Source organism: Rhinolophus hipposideros (assembly GCF_964194185.1).
Source record: "Rhinolophus hipposideros genome assembly, chromosome: 2".
NCBI lineage: Eukaryota > Metazoa > Chordata > Mammalia > Chiroptera > Rhinolophidae > Rhinolophus > Rhinolophus hipposideros.
The window spans coordinates 45,948,880-45,969,496 of record NC_138048.1 but is presented as its reverse complement, the minus strand read 5'-3'; the positions used below and the strand labels follow the sequence as shown (position 1 = coordinate 45,969,496).

The 20,617-nt window shown below is 35.8% G+C and overlaps 1 protein-coding gene across 1 annotated transcript in view; it reads left to right on the top strand.

Moving 5' to 3' along the window:
* Nucleotides 1–20,617, top strand: part of IGSF11 (immunoglobulin superfamily member 11) — a 197,938-nt gene that overhangs the window by 38,709 nt on the left and 138,612 nt on the right. Inside the window, exon 2 of the mRNA XM_081065859.1 lies at nt 6,182–6,243. Within this exon, the coding sequence (XP_080921985.1) occupies nt 6,195–6,243 (49 nt within the window). The 5' untranslated portion in view covers nt 6,182–6,194. The remainder of the gene's footprint in view (nt 1–6,181; nt 6,244–20,617) is intronic.

Sequence of the window (20,617 nt, the reverse complement as noted above, 5' to 3'; positions counted from 1 at the left end):
TGATGTTGACTGCCATTGGTTTGTTTACCGTGTGGAACTATTAGGAACTTTCTTGGACATGTCTTTTGGTGGACATAAGTGCTCATTTCTCTTGGGATATATCAGATTGTGGGATTCCTGGATCACAGGACAGACTTGTATTTGGCTTTAGCAAATGCTGCCAGACAGTTTTCCAAAATGGTAGTACCAACTTACACTCTTACCAGCTGTGTGTAAAAGAGGTCCACGTGCTTGCCTTTTGCTGTTGGTTGTTCTGTTGTGTTGGTTTCACTGGGGTTTTCATTTGTATTTCCCTTGTGACTAATGATGTAGAACACCTCTACAGATGCTTATTGGCCATATGGATATCCTTTTATATGAAGTACCATTCACATCTTTTGCCCATTTTTGTATTGGTTTGTCTTATTGATTTGTATATCTTCTTTATGTAGTCAGATTGTGTGTATGTGTTTTTAAAAACATTTAAAGCTTTGATCTTTCTGCATTTTATTTTGATATATGGTGTGAAATAGGCATCTAACCTAATCTTATTTTTAAAAGGTTAGCTAGATATTCCAATACTATTTTTAAAAACATGATTATTTCTCCACTGATTTAAAAATACTAGCTTTTCCATATACCAGTATCTAATATATACTTAAGTCTGTTTACGGACATTTCACTCCTGTTTCATCAATAAAAAAATTATCTGCTCTGGTGTCTTTTTTATTGTTGTACTTTTATAATACACATTAATATGTTATAGAGCATATCCCTTTCATTATTTTTCTTTAAAAATAATTTGTGACTGCTTCACATATTTGTTCTTCCAAGTGAACTTGGCTTAAGACAACATAAATTTATTTTCTTCCAGTTCTGAAGACTGCAAGTCCAAGATCAAGGTGTCAGCAGGTTTAGTTTATCCTGAGGATTGTCTCCTTGGCTTGCAGATGGCCATCTTCTGGCTGTGTTCTCACATGGCCTTTCCTCGGTGAGGGTGGATCCTTGGTGTCTCTGTCTGTATGTCCTATTCTGCTCTTCTTATAAGGACCCCAGTCAGATTGGATCAGGGCTCACTCCAAAGGCCTCATTTTTATTTAATTACCTCTTGGCCTTATCTCCAAATTCAGTCATACTCTGAGGTACTAGAGGTTAGAGCCTCAACATAAGAAATTGAAGGGCACACAGTTTAGTTCATTACAGCCATAGATGTGAGGGTTTATTTCTAGACTGTCAATTCTATTTCACTGGTATATGTCTGTCCTTATGCTAGTGCCATACTGTTTTAATTCCTGTTGTTTTATAGTAAGTTTTGAAATCGAGAAGTGTGAGTTCTCCAATTTTGTTTTTTTTTTTTTCAATATTGTTTTAAATATTTAGGGCCTCTTGAAGTCCCATGTGAATTCTAGGACTGGTTTTTCCATTTCTGCAAAAAGCCTGTTGGAATTTTGATAGGGAAAGCATTGAATCTGTAGATTGCTTTGGGTTAGTATTGCCATTTTAAGACTAGTAAGTGTTACAATTTATGAACGTGGGATATTTGTCCATTTATTTATGTCCTGTTTAATTTCTTTCAGCAATGTTTTGTAGTTCTTAGTGTACAAGTTTTTTACTACCACCCCCCTTGGTTGAATTTATTCTTAGGTATTTTATTTTTTTGGATGCTATTATAAATGAAATTGTTTCCTTAATTTTATTTTTGGATTGTTCATTGGTAGTATATAGAAATATAGATTTGTGTGGGTTGATTTTGTATCCTGCAACTCTGCTGAATTTACTTATTATTTCTAATAGGTTTTTTTCTTTTCGTGGTTTTTAAAGGATTTTTCTATACATAAGATCATATCATCTGTGAATAAGGATGGTTTTAATCTTTTCCAATTGGATGCCTTTTATTTATTTTTCTTGCATAATTACTCTTATTAGAAATTCCAGGACAATGGTGAATTAAAATGGTGAAAGTAGGCGTTCTTGTTTTGTTTCTGATCATAAGAGGAAAGCTTTCCTTATGGAGTACAATATGCTTTTTTTCATTAAAGCCCTTTATCAGATTGAGAAAGTGACCTTCTAGTTCTTGTTTTCTGTGTTTGTTTTATCATGGAAAGATGTTGGATTTAAAAAAACTGCTCTTTATGCATCAACTGAGATGATTACGTGGTTTTCCCTCCGGTATTAATGTGGTGTATTACACTGATTGACTTTTGTGTGGTGACCCATGCTGATATTCTTGGGATAAATCCTACTTGGTCATGGAGTGTGATGCTTTTAATACGCTCTTGCTTTGCTTAGCTAGTATTTTGTTGAGGACTTTTGCATCTATATTCATAAGAGATGTTACTTGATTGGTTCCTTTACCCATTTTAATTTTCAATCTCGTTAGTATTACATATGACTAAAAGCCCAGGTCTTGAGCCAGAAAGAACTGGACTTGAATATTGTCCTCACCATTTAAAGGCTGGGTGTCCTTAGGCAAGTGATCTGTCCTTTGTGATCTTTAGTGTCTTCACTTGTAAATGAAGATAAACATAACTACTGAACTAAGTTGTTGAGATGAGTAAATGATATAACATTTATAAACAATTCAGTCCCATGCTTAACATTCAGCAAATAAGTAGTTGTTGTTATAAGTATTCATCTAAATTTATTGGTCATCTTTTATGTCCCTCAGTAATGTTTGGAATTTTTTAAATATCTTGAGTATATTTGTTAAAAAATGTTATTCTTATGCAATTTATGTTTTATTATTGTCAATTGGATTTTTTCTAATATATTTTCTAAATGGCTAAGCTAATATGTAGGAAAGATAATAATTTCTGTTTCTTTTTGATCCTGTCATTTTTTTACTTTCTTATTAGATTAGATATATTCTCAGATTAGTTGATTTTTCTTAATAGACAATGGCAATGATAATTTTTCCTTTTCCTTTATAATATTCATACTTCTAGTTCTTTTTCTTTTCTAATATTGAATAGGATGCCAAACATTGTTTAACAATTATGAAGATTACAGATGTCTTCATTTTATTCCTGAATATAATGGGAATGTTTCATTAAGTGCAATGCTTAACTTTGTTTTCTGCAATATATTTAAGAAAAAAAATGTAAATAACTTTCTATCTGTTTCACAAAGGGTTTTAATTGCTTTTTGAATTTTATCAAATAATTTGTTGCACCTATTGAAATAATCGTATGATTGTCTCCATTAATGTATTCATGTTAGTTGAAATAATCATGATTCCGTCCATTAATTTATTCATGTTAGTTACATCAACAGATTTTTTAATGTTAAATCAGTTATCCATTCATAGAGTAAACCTTAACTTGGCAATCCTATATTTGTCTCTTAATACAATTCTGGAATCAGTTGCTAATATTTTATTTAGGATGTTTGTATTTTATTAATCAGTGAGATTGAACTGTTGTTATCTTTCCTTGTTTTACGAGGTGTGATAAAAAATATAGTTAATGTTTAAATTAAAAAAATGTATTACAGTGAAAAACACATTGCCATTAATCCTCCTCAAAATACTCCCCCTCACTTCAAACACACTTATGCCATCGTTCTTGCCACTTTCTGAAGCAGTTCTGGAAGTCCTCTTTCATGAGTGTCTCTAGTTGTGCTGTCATGGCTGCCTCGATGTCCTGAATTGATTCAAAATGTTTTCCTCTCATGGTCATTTTGACTTTGGGGAAGAGCCAGAAGTTGCACAGTGCCAGATCTGGTGAATAAGGTAGACGAGGACACACCGTAATGTTTTTGTTTGACAGAAATTGCCGTATCAGAAGTGATGTGTGACATGCAGCGTTGCCATGATGGAGGATGAAGTAAAGACATTCACAAAAGAGGACATCCCGAACTGCTTCAGAAAAGTGCCAAGAATGATGGGATAAGTGTGTTTGAAGCGAGGGGGATTAATGGCAATGTGTCTTTTACTGTAATAATTTTTCTAAATATAAATATTCACCATATTTTTTAATCACACCTCATATATTCTAGATCTAAATCTGTTATGAAACATATGTTTTGCAAATATTTTCTCCCATGCTTTGTGCTGTATTTTCACTTTCTTGATAGTATCCTTTGAAATACAAAAGTTTTAAACTTTAATGAAGTCCAGTTTAGTTTTCCTTTTGTACCATGCACTTTTGGTATCATGTGTAGGAAACCCCTGTCTAATCCTAGATCACAGAAATTTTGATCTATTGATGAAAACCAGTAAATGCCATCTTTCAAGTGAAAAGAGTTAATGTATCTGTGGTTTCCTAATCTGCAAAGAGCTTGTAACATTTAACTCTTTACTGACTATGATAGAGGAGCCATAATTTACTAAGGAAGATTGGATGAGTGGAAGAGTGTTTATTGTTCTGATAACTTGTTGAAATTGATGAAGTTGACTCACCAGAAGGAATAATACACGAGAGAAGGAAAATCAGAGCTCCTGGATGGTGGCAGCTATGACAGAGAAGTAGCATCAATGCTAGTACCCTGATCTATGTTGGGACAACTGTAGGTGATTTTCATACAAATCTAAATTATAATACAAATCTAAATTGGGTTAGCTTTAGGTAATCCATTCCTTTTTAAAGGTTTCAGTGTAATTAAGTAGTCAAATGAAATGGTTCCCAACCTAACATTTTTTATTCAAATCATGTATCCAAAGAGGTCTTTCTAAAAGCAACTATTTACAAATATCTTCTCCCATTCACTTGGTGGCCTCTTTGTTTTGGCTTCTTTTGCTGTGCAGAAGCTTTTTAGTTTGATATAGTCCCTTTCATCTAGTTTTGCTTTTACTTCCTTTGCCTTTGAGGTCAAATTCATAAAATCCTCTCTAAGAATAAGGTCCATTTGTTTAGTACCTATGTTTTCTTCTATGCAATTTATTGTTTCAGGTCTTATATTTAGGTCTTTGATCTATTTTGAGTTAATTTTGGTACATGGCGACAGATAGCAGTCTAGTTTCATTCTTTTGCATGTGGCTTTCCAGTTTTCCCAGCACCATTTATTGAAGAGGCTTTCTTTTCTCCATTGTATGTTTTTGGCTCCTTTGTTGGAAATTATTTGCCAGTATATATGTGGGTTTATTTCTGGGTTCTCACTTCTATTCCATTGGTCTCTGTGTTGAAATATCCAGAATATATAAAGAACTCGTACAACTCAACAATAGAAAAAACCAAACAATCCAATTAAAAAATGGGCAGAGCACACGAACAGACACTTTCCCCAAGAAGACATACAAATGGCCAACACATATTTGAAAAGATGCTCAACTTCATTAGCTATTAGGGAAATGCAAATCAAAACCATAATGAGATATAACCTCACACCTGTTAGAATCGCTATTATCAACAAAACAAGTAATAACAAGTGTTGCAGAGATTGTGGAGAAAAAGAACCCTCATACACTGCTTGTGGAAATGTAAATTGGTATAGCCACTATGAAAAACAGTATGGAGGTTCCTCAAAAAATTAAAAATAGAATTACCATATAGCTCAGCAATCCCTCTTCTGGGTATCTACCCCCCAAAAACTTGTAAACATTTATCCATAAAGATATATGTACCCCTATATTCATTGCAGCATTATTCACAGTGGTCAAGACATGGAAACAACCAAAGTGTCCTTCCATAGATGATTGGATAAATCTCTCTCTCTCTCTCTCTCTCTCTCTCTCTCTCTCTCTCTCACACACACACACACACACACACACAATGGAATATTATTCATCCATAAAAAGATGAAATACCGCCACTCATGACAACATGGATGGATCTTGTGATTATGCTATGTGAAATAAGGCATAAAAAGCCAAGAACCATATAATTTCATTCATATGTGGGATATAAAACTGAAAGCAACAAATGAACAAGACAAAGAAACAAAAAAAATCATAGATACTGACAACAGTTTAGTGGGTTACCCGAATGTAAGGGGGGAGGGGGGAGGTATAAAAGGATAAAGGGGGGTCGATATATGGTGACAGGAGATGTGACTTTGGGTGGTGAATATACAATGCAATATACAGGTGATGTGTTATAATTGTACACTTGAAACCTATATAATTTTATTAACCAATGTCACCCCAATAAATTTAATTAAGAAATAAAATAAAAGCAACTATTTAAAAATTTTTAACTATGAAATTTACCTATTATAATGTTCTTACAACATAGAATCTTCCTTTCTCTTTTTTCTCACCTCTCAGGTAAGAAGAAGAGATGTGTCTGTTGGGACTCTTGCTCTGCTGGGATTACTTTTCTAACACTGGTGAGTGACTTGGCATTGATGATGTTTTAATACTATTAGCAGTTCTTACCTCTCATGACCGCACTGAAGGAAGGGCTTTTTATGATACTGACCTATTCTCACATTCTCCTACTCTTTAAAAAAATCTCCCATTTCTCGACCTTGGGACAAATAATTTTCATTTCAAAAAATATTTATTCAGCATTTGGTATGTGTAAGGAAATGTGGATACAATAAAAAACAGACAGAGTTTTTTTTACATCAGAAAAATTATATTCTAGAAGGGATCTCTGAATGTGTAAGAACTCTGATGGGAGAAGTACCAATAGCTGTTGGTGCATACAGGTGAGGCACTTGACCCAAAGTTGAGGGGTGAGGAGCAGTGACATAAAAGTAGGGTACTGTTAAGTCAGTTTGTTGTTGTAAGAGCTTTGCAGTGCTAGAATCCCGCTGCGGCTCTAACATCTAGTAGCTCTGGTGCCTTGGACAAATTTCTTCATCGTTACCACCTTCAGTTTTCTCATATTTAAAATGGGAACAATCATAATACTCATTTCATAGGTTTCCATAAAAATAAATGAGTTACTACATATAAATGTCTTAGCCTTCGTGCCTTAGTAAACAATAAAAATGACAACTCATTAGTATTATGCTGAGGGCTGAAGGGTTATTAAGAATTAGGAAGTAAATGGAGTGGTCAGTGTCAGGAGAAGAATATTCCGGGCAGAGAAGAGTGCATTGCATGCCTGGAGGCAAAAGCAATCATGGAGAGTTTGAATAAGTAAAAGAAATTAAATATGCTATAAGGCTGAGTATGAGGGGACTGGAAGAAAACAGGTGAAGCAGGAAAGGTAGACTGGGGCCAGATCATATAGCTGTGTGGCCTTTATTCCAAGAATGCAGAGTCGTGAAAGGTTTTTTTTGCAGAGTACTGACATGATCAGGTTTGGAGTTTAGACCATGCTTATTATAATTGAAAAATGGATTGAAGGAGAAGATTGGAGGTAGGGAGACTAATAAAACCCTATTTTAGTCACTTCCATTTTTAAAATGGCCAAGTAGAGATGGTACTCCAGTCTTTTCTCAGAAATCAATGTGTGATAAGACGAACAAGAAACAAAAAAATGCAAATTCAGTCTAGGATGAACTCTATAACCTTGAACCACAATACTGAACTGCATACTTCAGGCAAAACTGGCAGAGAATAGTTCACCAGAAGACATACTATATGCTGATGGGACAAAAATCAACATTTTCTCATTTGAAATACTTGGAATGTGCCAGTGGGAGCATCCCGAGACCTAGATCGTACCAATGAAAAGCAGAATCAGTAAGAACGAATGGAGAATCACACTGGTAAACCATATCTGAGTTTTATTTTATGTTATAGGTGAGATAGAATAGCGGAGAGAGATTTTATTGATGAGAGAGGGTAGAGAAGACGGATTCTGCATGGGATACAGCCCTACAGCAACTGATCTTTGTTGACATAAAAGCACAAACAACTTAAATACATAATCCTGTGTTGTGAGGAGCAGTGTCATGGACCAGGAAGAATGCCTACTAATCTAGAACATGGCCTTGGCTCCTTTCTCTTATAAATATCCCACTAACAGTGACCACATACAGAACTCACACCAATCATATATGAGCAGTAATCAACAAGGAACCAGCACAGGATCCACGTAAAGATACCCCCCGACACACACACAAAGTGGGGGTGGTGGGGAGTACAGGAGTAACAAACAGGCAAAACAAATGGAGAAAACAATTCTTGTCAGGAAAAAAATTACAATGGACCAGATAAAAATTTTGACCAAGTGTGTTGCCATGAATTAAAAGATAAAACGAAACAACAAATGTCAGTCATGCACTTTCTCTATAAATAATAACTCAAAACAGAGCATTCCAAGGACTCAGGGTAGATATACTGAGACCACAGAATTAAAAACGGAACTCAGAGAAGAAATTGGAAACTATTATAGAAATAAAGGTCTCACTGGAAGTAGCCCGAAGGAGAGTATATACATATAACTGAAAATACTTTGAAGACCTGGTGGATAGATGGAATTAAGAAAAGCAAGAAACAATCCAATTAAAAAATGGACAGAGTACTTAAATAGACGTTTCTCCAAAGAGGACATACAGATGGCCACTAGACATATGAAAAGATACTCAATGTCCGTAAATGTCAGAGAAATGCATAGTAAAACCATAGGAGATATCTCCTCACACATGTCAGAATGACTATCATGAATAAATCAGCAAACAGCAAGTATTGGCGAGGATGTGGAGACAAGAGAACCCTCGTGCACTGTTGGTGGGATTGCAAATTGATGCAGCTGCTATGGAAAACAGTATGGAGTTTCCTCAAAAAATTAAAAATAGAGCTACCTTATGATCCAGCAATTCCATTTCTGGGTATTTATCCAAAGAAATCCAAAACACTAATCTGAAAAAATATATATACCTCTATGTTCACTGCAGCACTATTTACAATAGCCAATATTCAGAAGCAACCCAAATGCCCATCAACAGATGATTGGATAAAGAAGATGTGGTACATATATACAAGGGAATATAACTTGGCCATAAAAAACGAAATCTTACCATTTGTGACAACAAGGATGGACCTAGAGATATTGTGCGATGTGAAATAAGTCGACTGAGAAAGACAAATAGCATATGATTTTACTTATATGTGGAGTCTAAAGCACAAAATAAATGAACAAACAAAACAGAAAAAGACTTGTAGGTACAGAAAACAAACCAATGGTTACCAGACGGGATGGGGCTTGGGGAGCTGAAAAAGGTGAAGGGACTAAGAAATACAAATCAGTAGTTACAAAATAGTCACAGAGATGTAAATTATAGCATAGAGAATATAGTCAATAATGTTGCAACAACTGTTTATAGTGCCATGTGGGTACGAGACTAATCAGGGGGATCACTGCCTAGATTATAAAATGTTTAACCACTATGCTGCACACCTGAAACTAATATAAAGTAATAGTCAATGTCAACTAACTGAAAAAAAATTTAAAAAGTAAATAAAAGAAAAGCAAGAAAAATGAGACAGAATCCATACAAATTTTAAAGAAATTGGGAACAAAATAATTGATAGGGAAGAAGATCCAACATACGTCGAAGGGTATAGATTCAATGGACTAGATCAACATTGAAATATATAAGTCAAGAATATTTTTCTAGAAACAAAAGAAGTCTTGGCCCTATTTATAAATAAGGCATACTGTGTTTAGGAAAACTTGACACAAAATGGTCAATACAGGTATCATATTCTAACAAAATGACTGGACCTCAATGATTAAGACCTCAATGATGTTTTTGTTTCTACTTTGTGCAAGTAGGCACAAAAAATAAATTTCATATAAGGAAAAAAGACCAGGCTGGCTCAGACTTCTCCACAGCAACAATCAATACTAGAAAACAATGGAACAATGCTTAAAATTCCTGAAGGAAAGGAAATAGAGACTTAAGCAAGATATTCCCAGCCAAGTCATCATTCTAAAATAAAAACATCAGATATCTTTGAATGTTCAAAAACTCAGAGAACGTAATTTTCTATTAGTCTTTTTTTTTTTATTTTTTTTATTTTTTTAATTTTTTTTTCTATTAGTCTTTATAGCAGATGTTTTTCTTGAAGATTCTAAAGGGAAAAGTTCAACAACCAATAGATGAACAAAAAAACTATGACAAAAGGAGTCGCAGTGTGTCATCAGTATGATTAGATGTATGATCAAGTTGGAAATAAAAATGGGTTTATGATTAGAATATTTTATAAACTCAGACAAGGCGGAAATAATAAAACAAACAAAAGGTAATAAGGAGCAGGAGAAAAAAATGGGAAGCGGTGTAAGCACCTTTTATAATTGAAAGCCAAAATTTATGTAAAGCTGATAAATGAAGTAACAGAAGTATAAATATATTTAAAATTTTAAAGATAAGTACTAAGAAACATCTTATAATGCATGAAAATTAGGTGTTAGAGTGAGGAGGGGGGGTGGGAAGGAAATGAAATACACTAATTCAATCATTGTTGATAATACGTATTCTATAATAAATACTGCCCAATGAAATGGAGGATCAAATATATAGAAGCTGGGAGGGAAATGTTTACCATATACCCTACAGTAATTCATGAATTTTTACTATTATTTAAAAAAATGACTTATTTTTCTTAAAAAGAGACTATTTAAGCCACTTATGTAAAATATGATGGTGGCCTGCATTAGAGAAATAACAGTGGGGAGAAAAGTGGATGGATTATCATTTGGAATGATAAGTAGTGAGGAAGAAGGAATCAAAGGTGATATCTCGGTCTCTCCTGGCTTGGATACCTAGATATGTGGTTGTGTCATTCCACAGGATAGGATACTCAAATTCCATAAAGATCTGTCCATAGGCTTTGTCCCTTATCTTTCTTTACAGAATTCTGTTGTCCTATGCCTTTCTTCCTTTCCATGACTTCAGTTTTTACATCTTTGGGATAGTTTCCATATTCTTATAAGCTCAAGATTACCTGGGTTATCCGGTGCCTACTAGACATCAACTCAAACATATATCCTTAACTAATCACAGGCAGGATTAAAGAATCATAAAATTTAGACCTAACATGGAAATTTAGACCTAGCTTAGAAATTTGTCATGGTCTTGTAATTTTATTTTACCAATGAAGACCCTAAGGCACAGAGGCATTGTGTGACTTTTATTTTTGCTAAAAACTTACAGAAGCTGGAGCATTGGACTTACATATATATTTTTTTATCTCCCTGCTCTTCCTTTATTTAAATGATAAATTACAACATTTCTAAGTGGTGGATACTAGAACAACTTTGTCTTCTAACTACATGTGGCAAATAGACAACACATGGGAATTCATGTCAAACTATCTCCTCTGTGATCTCTACCTCATTGGTTTCAATGTTTTTCAAGCTGCTGAGACTCAAGAGCTCAGAGACCTCTTCATTCCCTTATTTTCATTACCCTCCCTTATTCCACATCTTGCATCAATCCCCTGTTGAATGACTCGTTTTCCTTCTGAAACATCTTATGTTGGTGTCTTTTTCTCTATTGCATTTATTATAGCTAGAGTTCAGATTCTGTTGCCTGGACCATTGCAGTGGCCTTCAAACTGATCTCCTTAACTTTAGGTTTTCCCTTTTATGATGTCTCTTCTGAATTACATACAGCAAAATGTTTTTTTTTTTCTAAAAATGAGGATCTTATTTTGACCTCTTGTAAAATTTTCAATAACTGTTAAAGGCAGATAGATCAATGTCCAGATTTCTTTTTCTTAATTAAAATTTATTCGGGTGTCAATGGTTAGTAAGGTTACATAGGTTTCAGTGAAGATTTCTATCATACATCATCTATATATCACATTGTGTTCACCACCCTGAATCAGTTCTCTTTCTATCACTATATATTTGATCCTGTTTACCCTCATCTACTATCTCCCTCCCCCCTTGCCCTCTGGTAACCACTAAACTGTTATCTGTGTCTATGAGTTTTTTTTTCTTTAATTGTTTGTCTTGTTCCTTTCTTGCTTTAGTTTTATATCCCACATATCAGTGAACGTGGTTCTTGGCTTTTTCTGTCTGAAAGTCCAGATTTCTTGGCCAGCATTCGAAGCCTCCATGATTGGTAACTAGCCTTTATTTCTGATTTCATTTCTGAATATACCTGCCACTGTGGCCATACCTGAATAGTCATCTTTTCCAAAATTCAATCTGTACTTTTTGAATCATGTGTATTATTAATTCACCTTTCCCCCTCTATCAGGTAATTTCTCCCATGTTTATTTTTGTTGAAGATTCATCCATTCTTCAAGAGACCATATATTTCACACCTACTTCAGGAAGCTTTTCTAGAGCAAACCTTCCCCTTACTCCCATGTCTTTGAATTTGTGCCACCAATGAAATAATATTCTGACAGCTGGCTTTCCATTTTACTTAGTGGTTTTTGTGTCCATGTACATTTCTCTTCACATGCAGAGATCATAGCTTTTTAATTTTGGTGTACTTCACCAACATTCTCTTTCCCAACTTTTGCACATTCTAGATGCTCAGAAAAAAATTGGATTTAATTGAGGACTCTTTGTGACTCCTCTGCAAAACTTCAGCAATCTAAAACTGAATTGAAAACTGAAGTTAGAAACAAGAGGGATTAACCACAAATATTTGAGTTAATAGTGGAACTGAACTACCCTTGAGACTTGTTATTCTTCAAAATGCATTCTTCACTTATGACTCTTTTTAGTTACAATTTTCACATATCTATTTTGCAGTTTATTACAATTGATGCAAAATTTAAAAAGTAAAACGTAATTAATGACTGATTTCCCAAAGGGACTCGATTATGAATGCAAATAATTTTTTAACCTGATGTTAGTAAACATTTTAAAACATGTTTGGAAAATGTATGACTACCCAGAAAAAATATTTTGGTAGAAAAATTGTATTTTTTAAGAAGTCAATCAACTAAGGGTATCACCCTTATGTGCACTACTTGATTTCATCCACTAGGGGGCAGAAACGCCCCATGATTTCATCAGGCAATAGTAAAATGCTTTGAGATTATCCTTGAATATAGTTTCTAATGCAAAATTGGACAAAATGCATTTGCCATTAATTTAAAAAACATATTTGTTTGACTTTCTGGCCTAGTGGAAATTAAGCCTCAGTATAAGCTTTCAAGTTCAGTAAAACAGATTGTGCTGTGTGGCAGAACAATTTTTAGTTTTTAATTTCATTTCTCATTTCATTTGTTCACGCAGCAAACATGCCTTAAGCTCTGTTCTGTGGTAGGCACTGTACTTTCCCTGGGACTACAAAGGTGAATGAGGCACAGGCCTTGTTGCAGAGAACCCTGTTTCATTTAAAAATTTTTATTTCAGTATTCCTACAAGGTAGTCTCTTGAACAACACAGATTTGAACTGCAGGGGCCCAGTTATATGCGTACTTTTCTTTCAATAAATACTGTAAATGTGTTTTCTCTTCCATATGATTTTCTTAACATTTTCTTTTCTCTAGTTTACTTTATTGTAAGAATACAGTATGTGATACATATACAAAATATGTATTAATTGATTATTTTACTGGTCAACAGTAGGCTATTACCGTGTTTCCCCCAAAATAAGACCTAGCCAGACCATCAGCTCTACTGCGTCTTTTGGAGCAAAAATTAATATAAGACCCGGTCTTATATTATATTAATTATGTCATATTATATTATATTATATTATAGACCAGGTCTTATAGTAAAATAAGACCGGGTCTTATATTAATTTTTGCTCCAAAAGACGTAGTACAGCTGATGGTCCGGCTATGTCTTATTTTCGGGGAAACATGGTAGTAGTTAAGTTTGGGGGGAGTTGAAAATCATTCATGGATTTCCGTGTGGTATTTGGTGCCCCTAACCCCCAAGTTGTTCAAAGGTCAACTGTACTAAATACAAGCAGGGGTACAAATGTGTCTAAGACATAATAATGTATGGCATGCTCGGAATGCTTACAACGTGGAAAGGTGACTGTTCTAAGTGCTTTACTTCTATGATCTCACAACTCACAACAACTCTAAAAAGTGGGCATGAATATTCCTTTTGTACAGGTGGGGAAATGGAGGCACAAAGACGTTAAGTCCCTCGCCAAGCATCACACAACATTAAGTGGTGGAGCCACCACTGGAAGCCAGGCAGTCGTAATACAACACCCACACTCCTCATCACTACGCTGTATATGGTTTCCCACATAAGCTCTGTCCTCAAAAACAAAAAACCAAAACAGTCACTTACGTAGAAATGAGACATCTGGGAAATGAATAGCATTACACAAATTAAATGTTTCCTCTTGTGGTCTATGGTGGAATCCGAATAAAGGTACTCCTCTTTCTCACCTAGATTCTGAACAGTTTGAAAAATACAAAAGAGTTGGGAGATGGGGCCAAAACATCCCCTTTATTACCAATAGCACCAAATCTTCTGATTTGGCTCTAGACTTGTTAGCCAAATGGGTTACCCTACTCACCCCCCACTAAGAGAAGCCCAGGCCTTACCCCCAGCCCTCCCTCCAGTACTGGCTCCTAACAGGGGCAGAGTGCCTGGAGGAGGAGAGAAATGAATGACTTCTATAAGCCCCTCACTCCCAAAATGAAGAAGGGGCTTCTGAGCCAAGCAGGCGCAATTTGTTCACCCCACATTTACCACTCAGATAAATCACTCCCTTTCTTCTGAGCAGAGAGAAGCCTGTAATTACATGGACTGAGCTCCTTCTGGGAAGGAACTATCAGATGTGGTGGAGATACATACCTTCCTAATATTTTCTAGCTCCTGTCAGCTATTTACTAGTTAATTATTTTTGAGAAATCTACTGTGGAAGATAGAATAATGATCCCCAAATGTGTCTACATATATCCCAATCCTGCAACCTGTGATAGTTTACATATCAAAGGGGAACTAAGATTGCAGATAGAATTAAGTTTGCTAATCAGGTGACTTTAAAATGGGAGATTGTCCTGGATTATTCAGACGTGTTATGGACTGAATGTTTATGTCCCCCCAAAATGCATATGTTGAAACCTTAAGCCCTAACGTGATGGTATTTGGACAATGGAACTTCCAGAGGTAATTGGGTTTGGGTTAGATCATGAGGGCAAGGCCTTCATGATGGGATTAGTGCCCTTATAAGAAGAAGAGAGAGAAATATCGCTTTCTGTATGAGCATGGACACAGGAAAGGCCAGTGAGCACAGTGAGAAGGTAGCTATCCACGTGCCAGGAAGAGAGATCACATGAGAAGTCCATCAACTTGACCATGCTGGTACCCTCATCTTGGACTTCTAGCCTCCAGACTGTGAGAAAATAAATGTCTGTTGTGTAAGCCATTCAGTCTGTGCTCTTTGGTTATAGCAGCCTGAACTGATGAAGAGAAGGTAGGCACAATGGAATCACCTTAAAAAGTGGAAGAAGAGGGATGTGGAAGTCACAGCGATGGCAGTGTGACAAGGATTTGGCTCCAAAAATGTGAGAAAACAGACCGTGTGACGACATGGTGTCTAACAGATGTGGGACTCCTGGTCCAGAAGAGGGTGTTGTGTGGATAGGAAGGAGTAAAGCTCAGTGAATTAAAAAGAGGAGCCCACAGCCACTCCCCTGGCGTAAGGCCCCACGAGGTGAAACAGGGTCTGTGTGTGAGAGTGTTTGATCTCGTATAAGCCAGTCGATTCCTATGTGACTCTCTCTGTTTCCCTTTTGATAAGCCTTGGCATTTAATAAAGGCATGAATGTCCAGTCTTTCCCGGCCATGCTGCTGGACATAAAGCAAAGACACATTTGCATAACATGAGGGAGAGGTTAATGCAAAGTAGTGTGGATAAAGATGATTATAAGAGGCAGTCTTCCATGGGCCCCGAGAATCACCATGTGCTCCTTCTGGGTATGCTCTGGGGAAGCGAACTAAGACTTGAAGAATGAAATGGATTTTCTAGGCTGACAAGAATTTCCTTTATGTCAGATAACAGAGTCAGGCAAGGCTGTCCTACGAAGACTTTCTCAATCTTCTTGATTCCGACTTTTATAGATCTACTCGGTTCATGGGTTCATTTCTTGGAAAAATTAAGTATGTACTCATATATTCTCTTTGCAATAGATCTTTAATAATTCATGGTTCTTAGTGCAAAGGAGCGGGTACAGCAAAAAAAGGTTACACATTCTCAGACTTGAGCACGAACCATAATATGAAGTTGTGTGTGTGTGTGTTTCAGCTTTTTACTGTCAATGTTAAATAATAACTTTGTTTGGGTTTTGACTTTGATACTTTTCCTTAGCTCATTTTTCTTTCTTTCTGTGTGTCTTTTTTTTCCCCATTAGTTTCAGGTGTGCAAAATAACATAATGGTCAGACATTTACACCCCTCACAAAGTGATAACCCCACCCCCAACTCTACTACCCCTCTGACATCGTACATCCTTAGCTCATTTTTATGTGAAGTTTTCCTGAACTTTTAGAAATGAGGTGGGTTTCAGGAAAATTTTTTTGTTTGTGTTTAAATTTCACAGAGATCCTTATTTTATTGGTATTAAAAATACAGTGACTTGTTTCTGGCTTTATTTATCTATACTACTTTGGTCTAGATAGTGTTGTCCTTTTTCCCCTATTTCGCTCAATTTTGATTGTGTTCCCAGTACTTTCTCCCCATGGTTTTTCCATGTCCTAGTACTCCTAACTCTATATCAGCATCTCATTCCTGGAGGACCTGAACTGATAAAGGGATTTCCCCCACCTCAAATCCACCCCAAACTGGCTAATTGCTGCTTTATTTTTTTCTACCAAATGGACATCAATGCCATGTAAATTTTATGGCTCTTAGTGGTCCACCTGCACCAATTTGTAGTTGGTGGTTTGTAAGCATACTTTGCGATCCAGTTTTTAAATAAATATTGTTCATGGGTTTTGACTTTTTTAATCTGGTTGCTCTTCCTGTTTTTTTGGTGAGGATTTGGAAAAATGGAAAAATTATGCTGCCAGTGCCCCCATCTTCCTGGAATCCATATTAAAATTATTATCAAATATCATTAGTTTGGCCAGTGTATTCATCCACATGATATAGCTGATGAGGTGATTTACAAGCTTTATAAAAGTATCCCTTAATGTCTTATGATCATCTCCCTTACTGTATCTAGGCTATCTTCTGACTTTAATTTGATTTCTCCCTTAGAAGCAATTATGTTGATTAGCTGAGATGATGAAATACTGTTGGTTGTTCGATTTTTCATGATAAATTATTTATACATTCAGCTAATGTGAGCCCTATTTTGGGCCTATTACTTGTGCTAGGCATTATGAATTAGGTACAGGAGTGTTGAATAAGCCAGAGACCCTACACTGAAGGAGCTCACAGTCAAATAAATTTGTTTGCTGGTATTTGTGATCTATCCTTACCTCAGAAGATGTCAGGCCCCTCAAAACAACCTCTGATGAAGAGAAGGAATTTGGACTCTATCAAAGACTTATGAAAGAACTAGTAAAATTTCGGGAAGGTAGAAAGAAAAAGAAACTGCGACTGAGCCACAAATTAATGCTTTGAGTATGATTTTGAAGGTTCCTCCTGGTGGTGGTTACGATTTGTTATTTCAGAAACGTGGGTAGATTCCTTTAATGACCCCAATTTTTTCTGACACGTGGTGTCAGCCAGAGTAATTTTAGCAGTCTGGTGAAAAAAGGCCTCAGAAATCCAAATATATGAATGGCCAACAGCTTCTGCAGGGAGCGATCCACAGTACAGTGTTTGGGTGTGTCTGAACTCACGCCATTGACACAGAACTGAGGCAGTGGAATCGCTGGGAGGAAGCGTACCAAAAAGTACAGTGCTGATGACTGAAAGTGAGCTAGAAGAGCTTTGCAGGCAGAGGTGGTGTAGCAATTTTCTGTTTCTTGTATAACCATTAAGATTAATTAAGATATTTAGTGTTGAATTGTATGACAGAGCATATTCATTATTTACATAATATATCTTTGTGATATTATATATTTATATGTATACAGATATACGAAGTGTGATAAAAAACTACAGTGAATGTTTAAATTTTAAAAATACCAACTTATTGCAGTAGAAGACACATTGCCATTAATCCTCCTCAAAATTCTCCCTCTTACTTCAAACACACTTATCCCATCTTTCTTGCCACTTTCTGAAGCAGTTCTGGAAGTCCTCTTTTATGAGTGACTTTAGTTGCGCTGTCGTGGCTGCCTCGATGTCCTTAACCAATTTAAAACATTTACGTTTCACATTCATTTTGACTTTGGGGAAGAGCCAGAAGTCACATGGTGCCAGATCTGGTGAATAAGGTGGATGAGGACACGCTGTAATGTTTTTATTTGACAGAAATTGCAGTACCAGAAGCGATATGTGATATGGAGCCTTTCTGTTGTGATCACAAAATATGGTGAATGCTGTTGCTGAGTGCCATCCAATGCAATGGCAGGGACCTTCAATATGGGAAGCAGTGTGTCAAACCTTAGTAACAGTGTGTGACAAGTTTAAACTTGTTCGGTACAGTCAGTCAGGTGTGAGCTATGGTTGAGAGAAGGTGTGCCATAAATCATCCTCCATCATGACAACGCTCCGTGTCACACGTCGCTTCTGGTATGGCAATTTCTGTCAAATAAAAACTTTACGGTGTGTCCTGATCTACCTAATTCACGGATCTGGCACTGTGCGACTTCTGGCTCTTCCCCAAAGTCAAAATGATTCAAGATATATATACATATATATAAAATCTTTATGGTAGGAAGGAGTGCTTGTGGTAGAGATTAGATCAGTTATTCCCAAGAGGGCTAGGAAAAGAATTGGGAATAAAATCTAGAAATTGTCCACGAAACTAACTAGGGGCAATCAATGAAATAATTCACAACTTACAGTGCTACATTTATAGTTAAATAATTAATTTAGACTGTTTGGTTATAGCTATGTCTTAAAACATAACCCTAACAATTGGTTTTGAAGCTGTATAATCCTTACATGGTATTATTCTTTTTGCACCCCCTTTGAGACAGAACAGTTTTGTTTGTTTTATCTCTGAAAACCTTGCTTTTCTTTGCCCTTTTGGTCCCAGAAGCATGCTAAATTGACTTTTTCAGAGAACGTTTGTCATGTTATCAGATTCTCCTCTTAGGATTTCAGTAAAATTTGTTTTTTAAAAATAAATATTTGAACATATACACTCTGAAGACTGAACGTAGATGAGAAGAATTTCATGTTGTAATCAATGAAACTTAGAGTGATATCAATTAATCTGAAATATTTTATCATGAGCATGACTACTATTGGGCTGCTTGAAATTTAAGGATAAATGGTAAGCATTGAACTCTGGCACTATAGTGTTTATCTACTGAAGGATGGTATAGACATCATCCCATAAAACACGTTATTAATTAACTGTAAGAATACCATTGAGAATATGATTTAATACATTATGTACTACTTTCTACATGAGTACTCATGGAATAAATTTCTCTCTGTTCTTGGTGCCAGAATAGTTTTGCTGCTCCTAAACTCTTGTTTTATTTACCTTTTAAAGGCCCTGCCTTGTATAAGTGATCATATTCCTCTTTGCGTTGCCTGCCAGGAAGCTCAGAGCCAAATTTATGGCTGACCCATAGTAAGTTTGGAGGCTACTTACTATGGCATACATGATTTGTCCTAGCTCCACACTTCATCTTATTTTGCCATTATTTATTACCTTTCAATTTTTGTTATAGCTTATTAATTTATTAATTGTTTTTATTTTTTGGCAAGCCTATAGATTTTAATTAAGAGGTTTGAATAAAGTGAGTAGCTCATATAAATAATTACAGGTGGTAATTATAATCATAAGTATAGTCAAAATCCGTTGTCCAAAATTTGTGCTGAATGTGGGCAAACTGGATGAGCAGGAAATTGCTCTGAACTCTACGTGATGATCTCAGGACCTACGATGTAGGGGGAAGCAGGACATCAGGCTTTACAATTCCTCTCCTTGGAGCTGCCCACATCGCAGGTGTTCTGGGGACAGTGACCTCAAACTCTCTCCGTTTTCTTCCCTAGCCTTCATTTTCAGTGCTTGCGTTAGCAACACAAAAAGTACGTTACAAAGGGAGGCTTCTTGTCCCCTAATCTCTTCCCTTGCTGGCTAAGACCTACCATGTTTCCCCGAAAATAAGACCTAGCAGGACAATCAGCCCTTATGCATCTTTTGGAGCAAAAATTAATATAAGACCTGGTCTTATTTTACTATAATATTAGACCAGTTCTATAATATAATATAATATAATATAATATAATATAATATAATATAATATAATATAATATAACATAATATAACATAATATAACATAATATTATATAATACCGGATCTTATATTAATTTTTGCTCCAAAAGACATTAGAGCTGATTGTCTGGCTAGGTCTTATTTTTGGGGAAACACGGTAGATTTATTTGGACCAAGAAGCAAATGCCTAGAAAGGATCCAAAAGAATTGGCTCCTCTTATTTCCTTCCATAAGTAGGTGTGGGTAAATGACAGCATTATAAACCTGAAAGAAACTTTCAAGAGTCCAAACAAGTCTTCTTTTATAAAGGAAGAGATTGCAGCTCCCTGAGGTAATGTGATTTCCTCTGTGGCATACAGTTTACAAATATTAAAAACCAGCACTAGAACTCCTGACTCTGCACCCAGTATCTATTAGGAAATAGATTTTTAAAAACTGTATGGCATGGTACAGTTCTTTATATACTCATTTAGTACATAGTTAGTATATAGAAAATACTCTACGAAAGGAGTGTCACCTTAGGAGCTGGCAGTGGAGCACCCAGGTGGGTTCAGTATTCACGCAGGTATC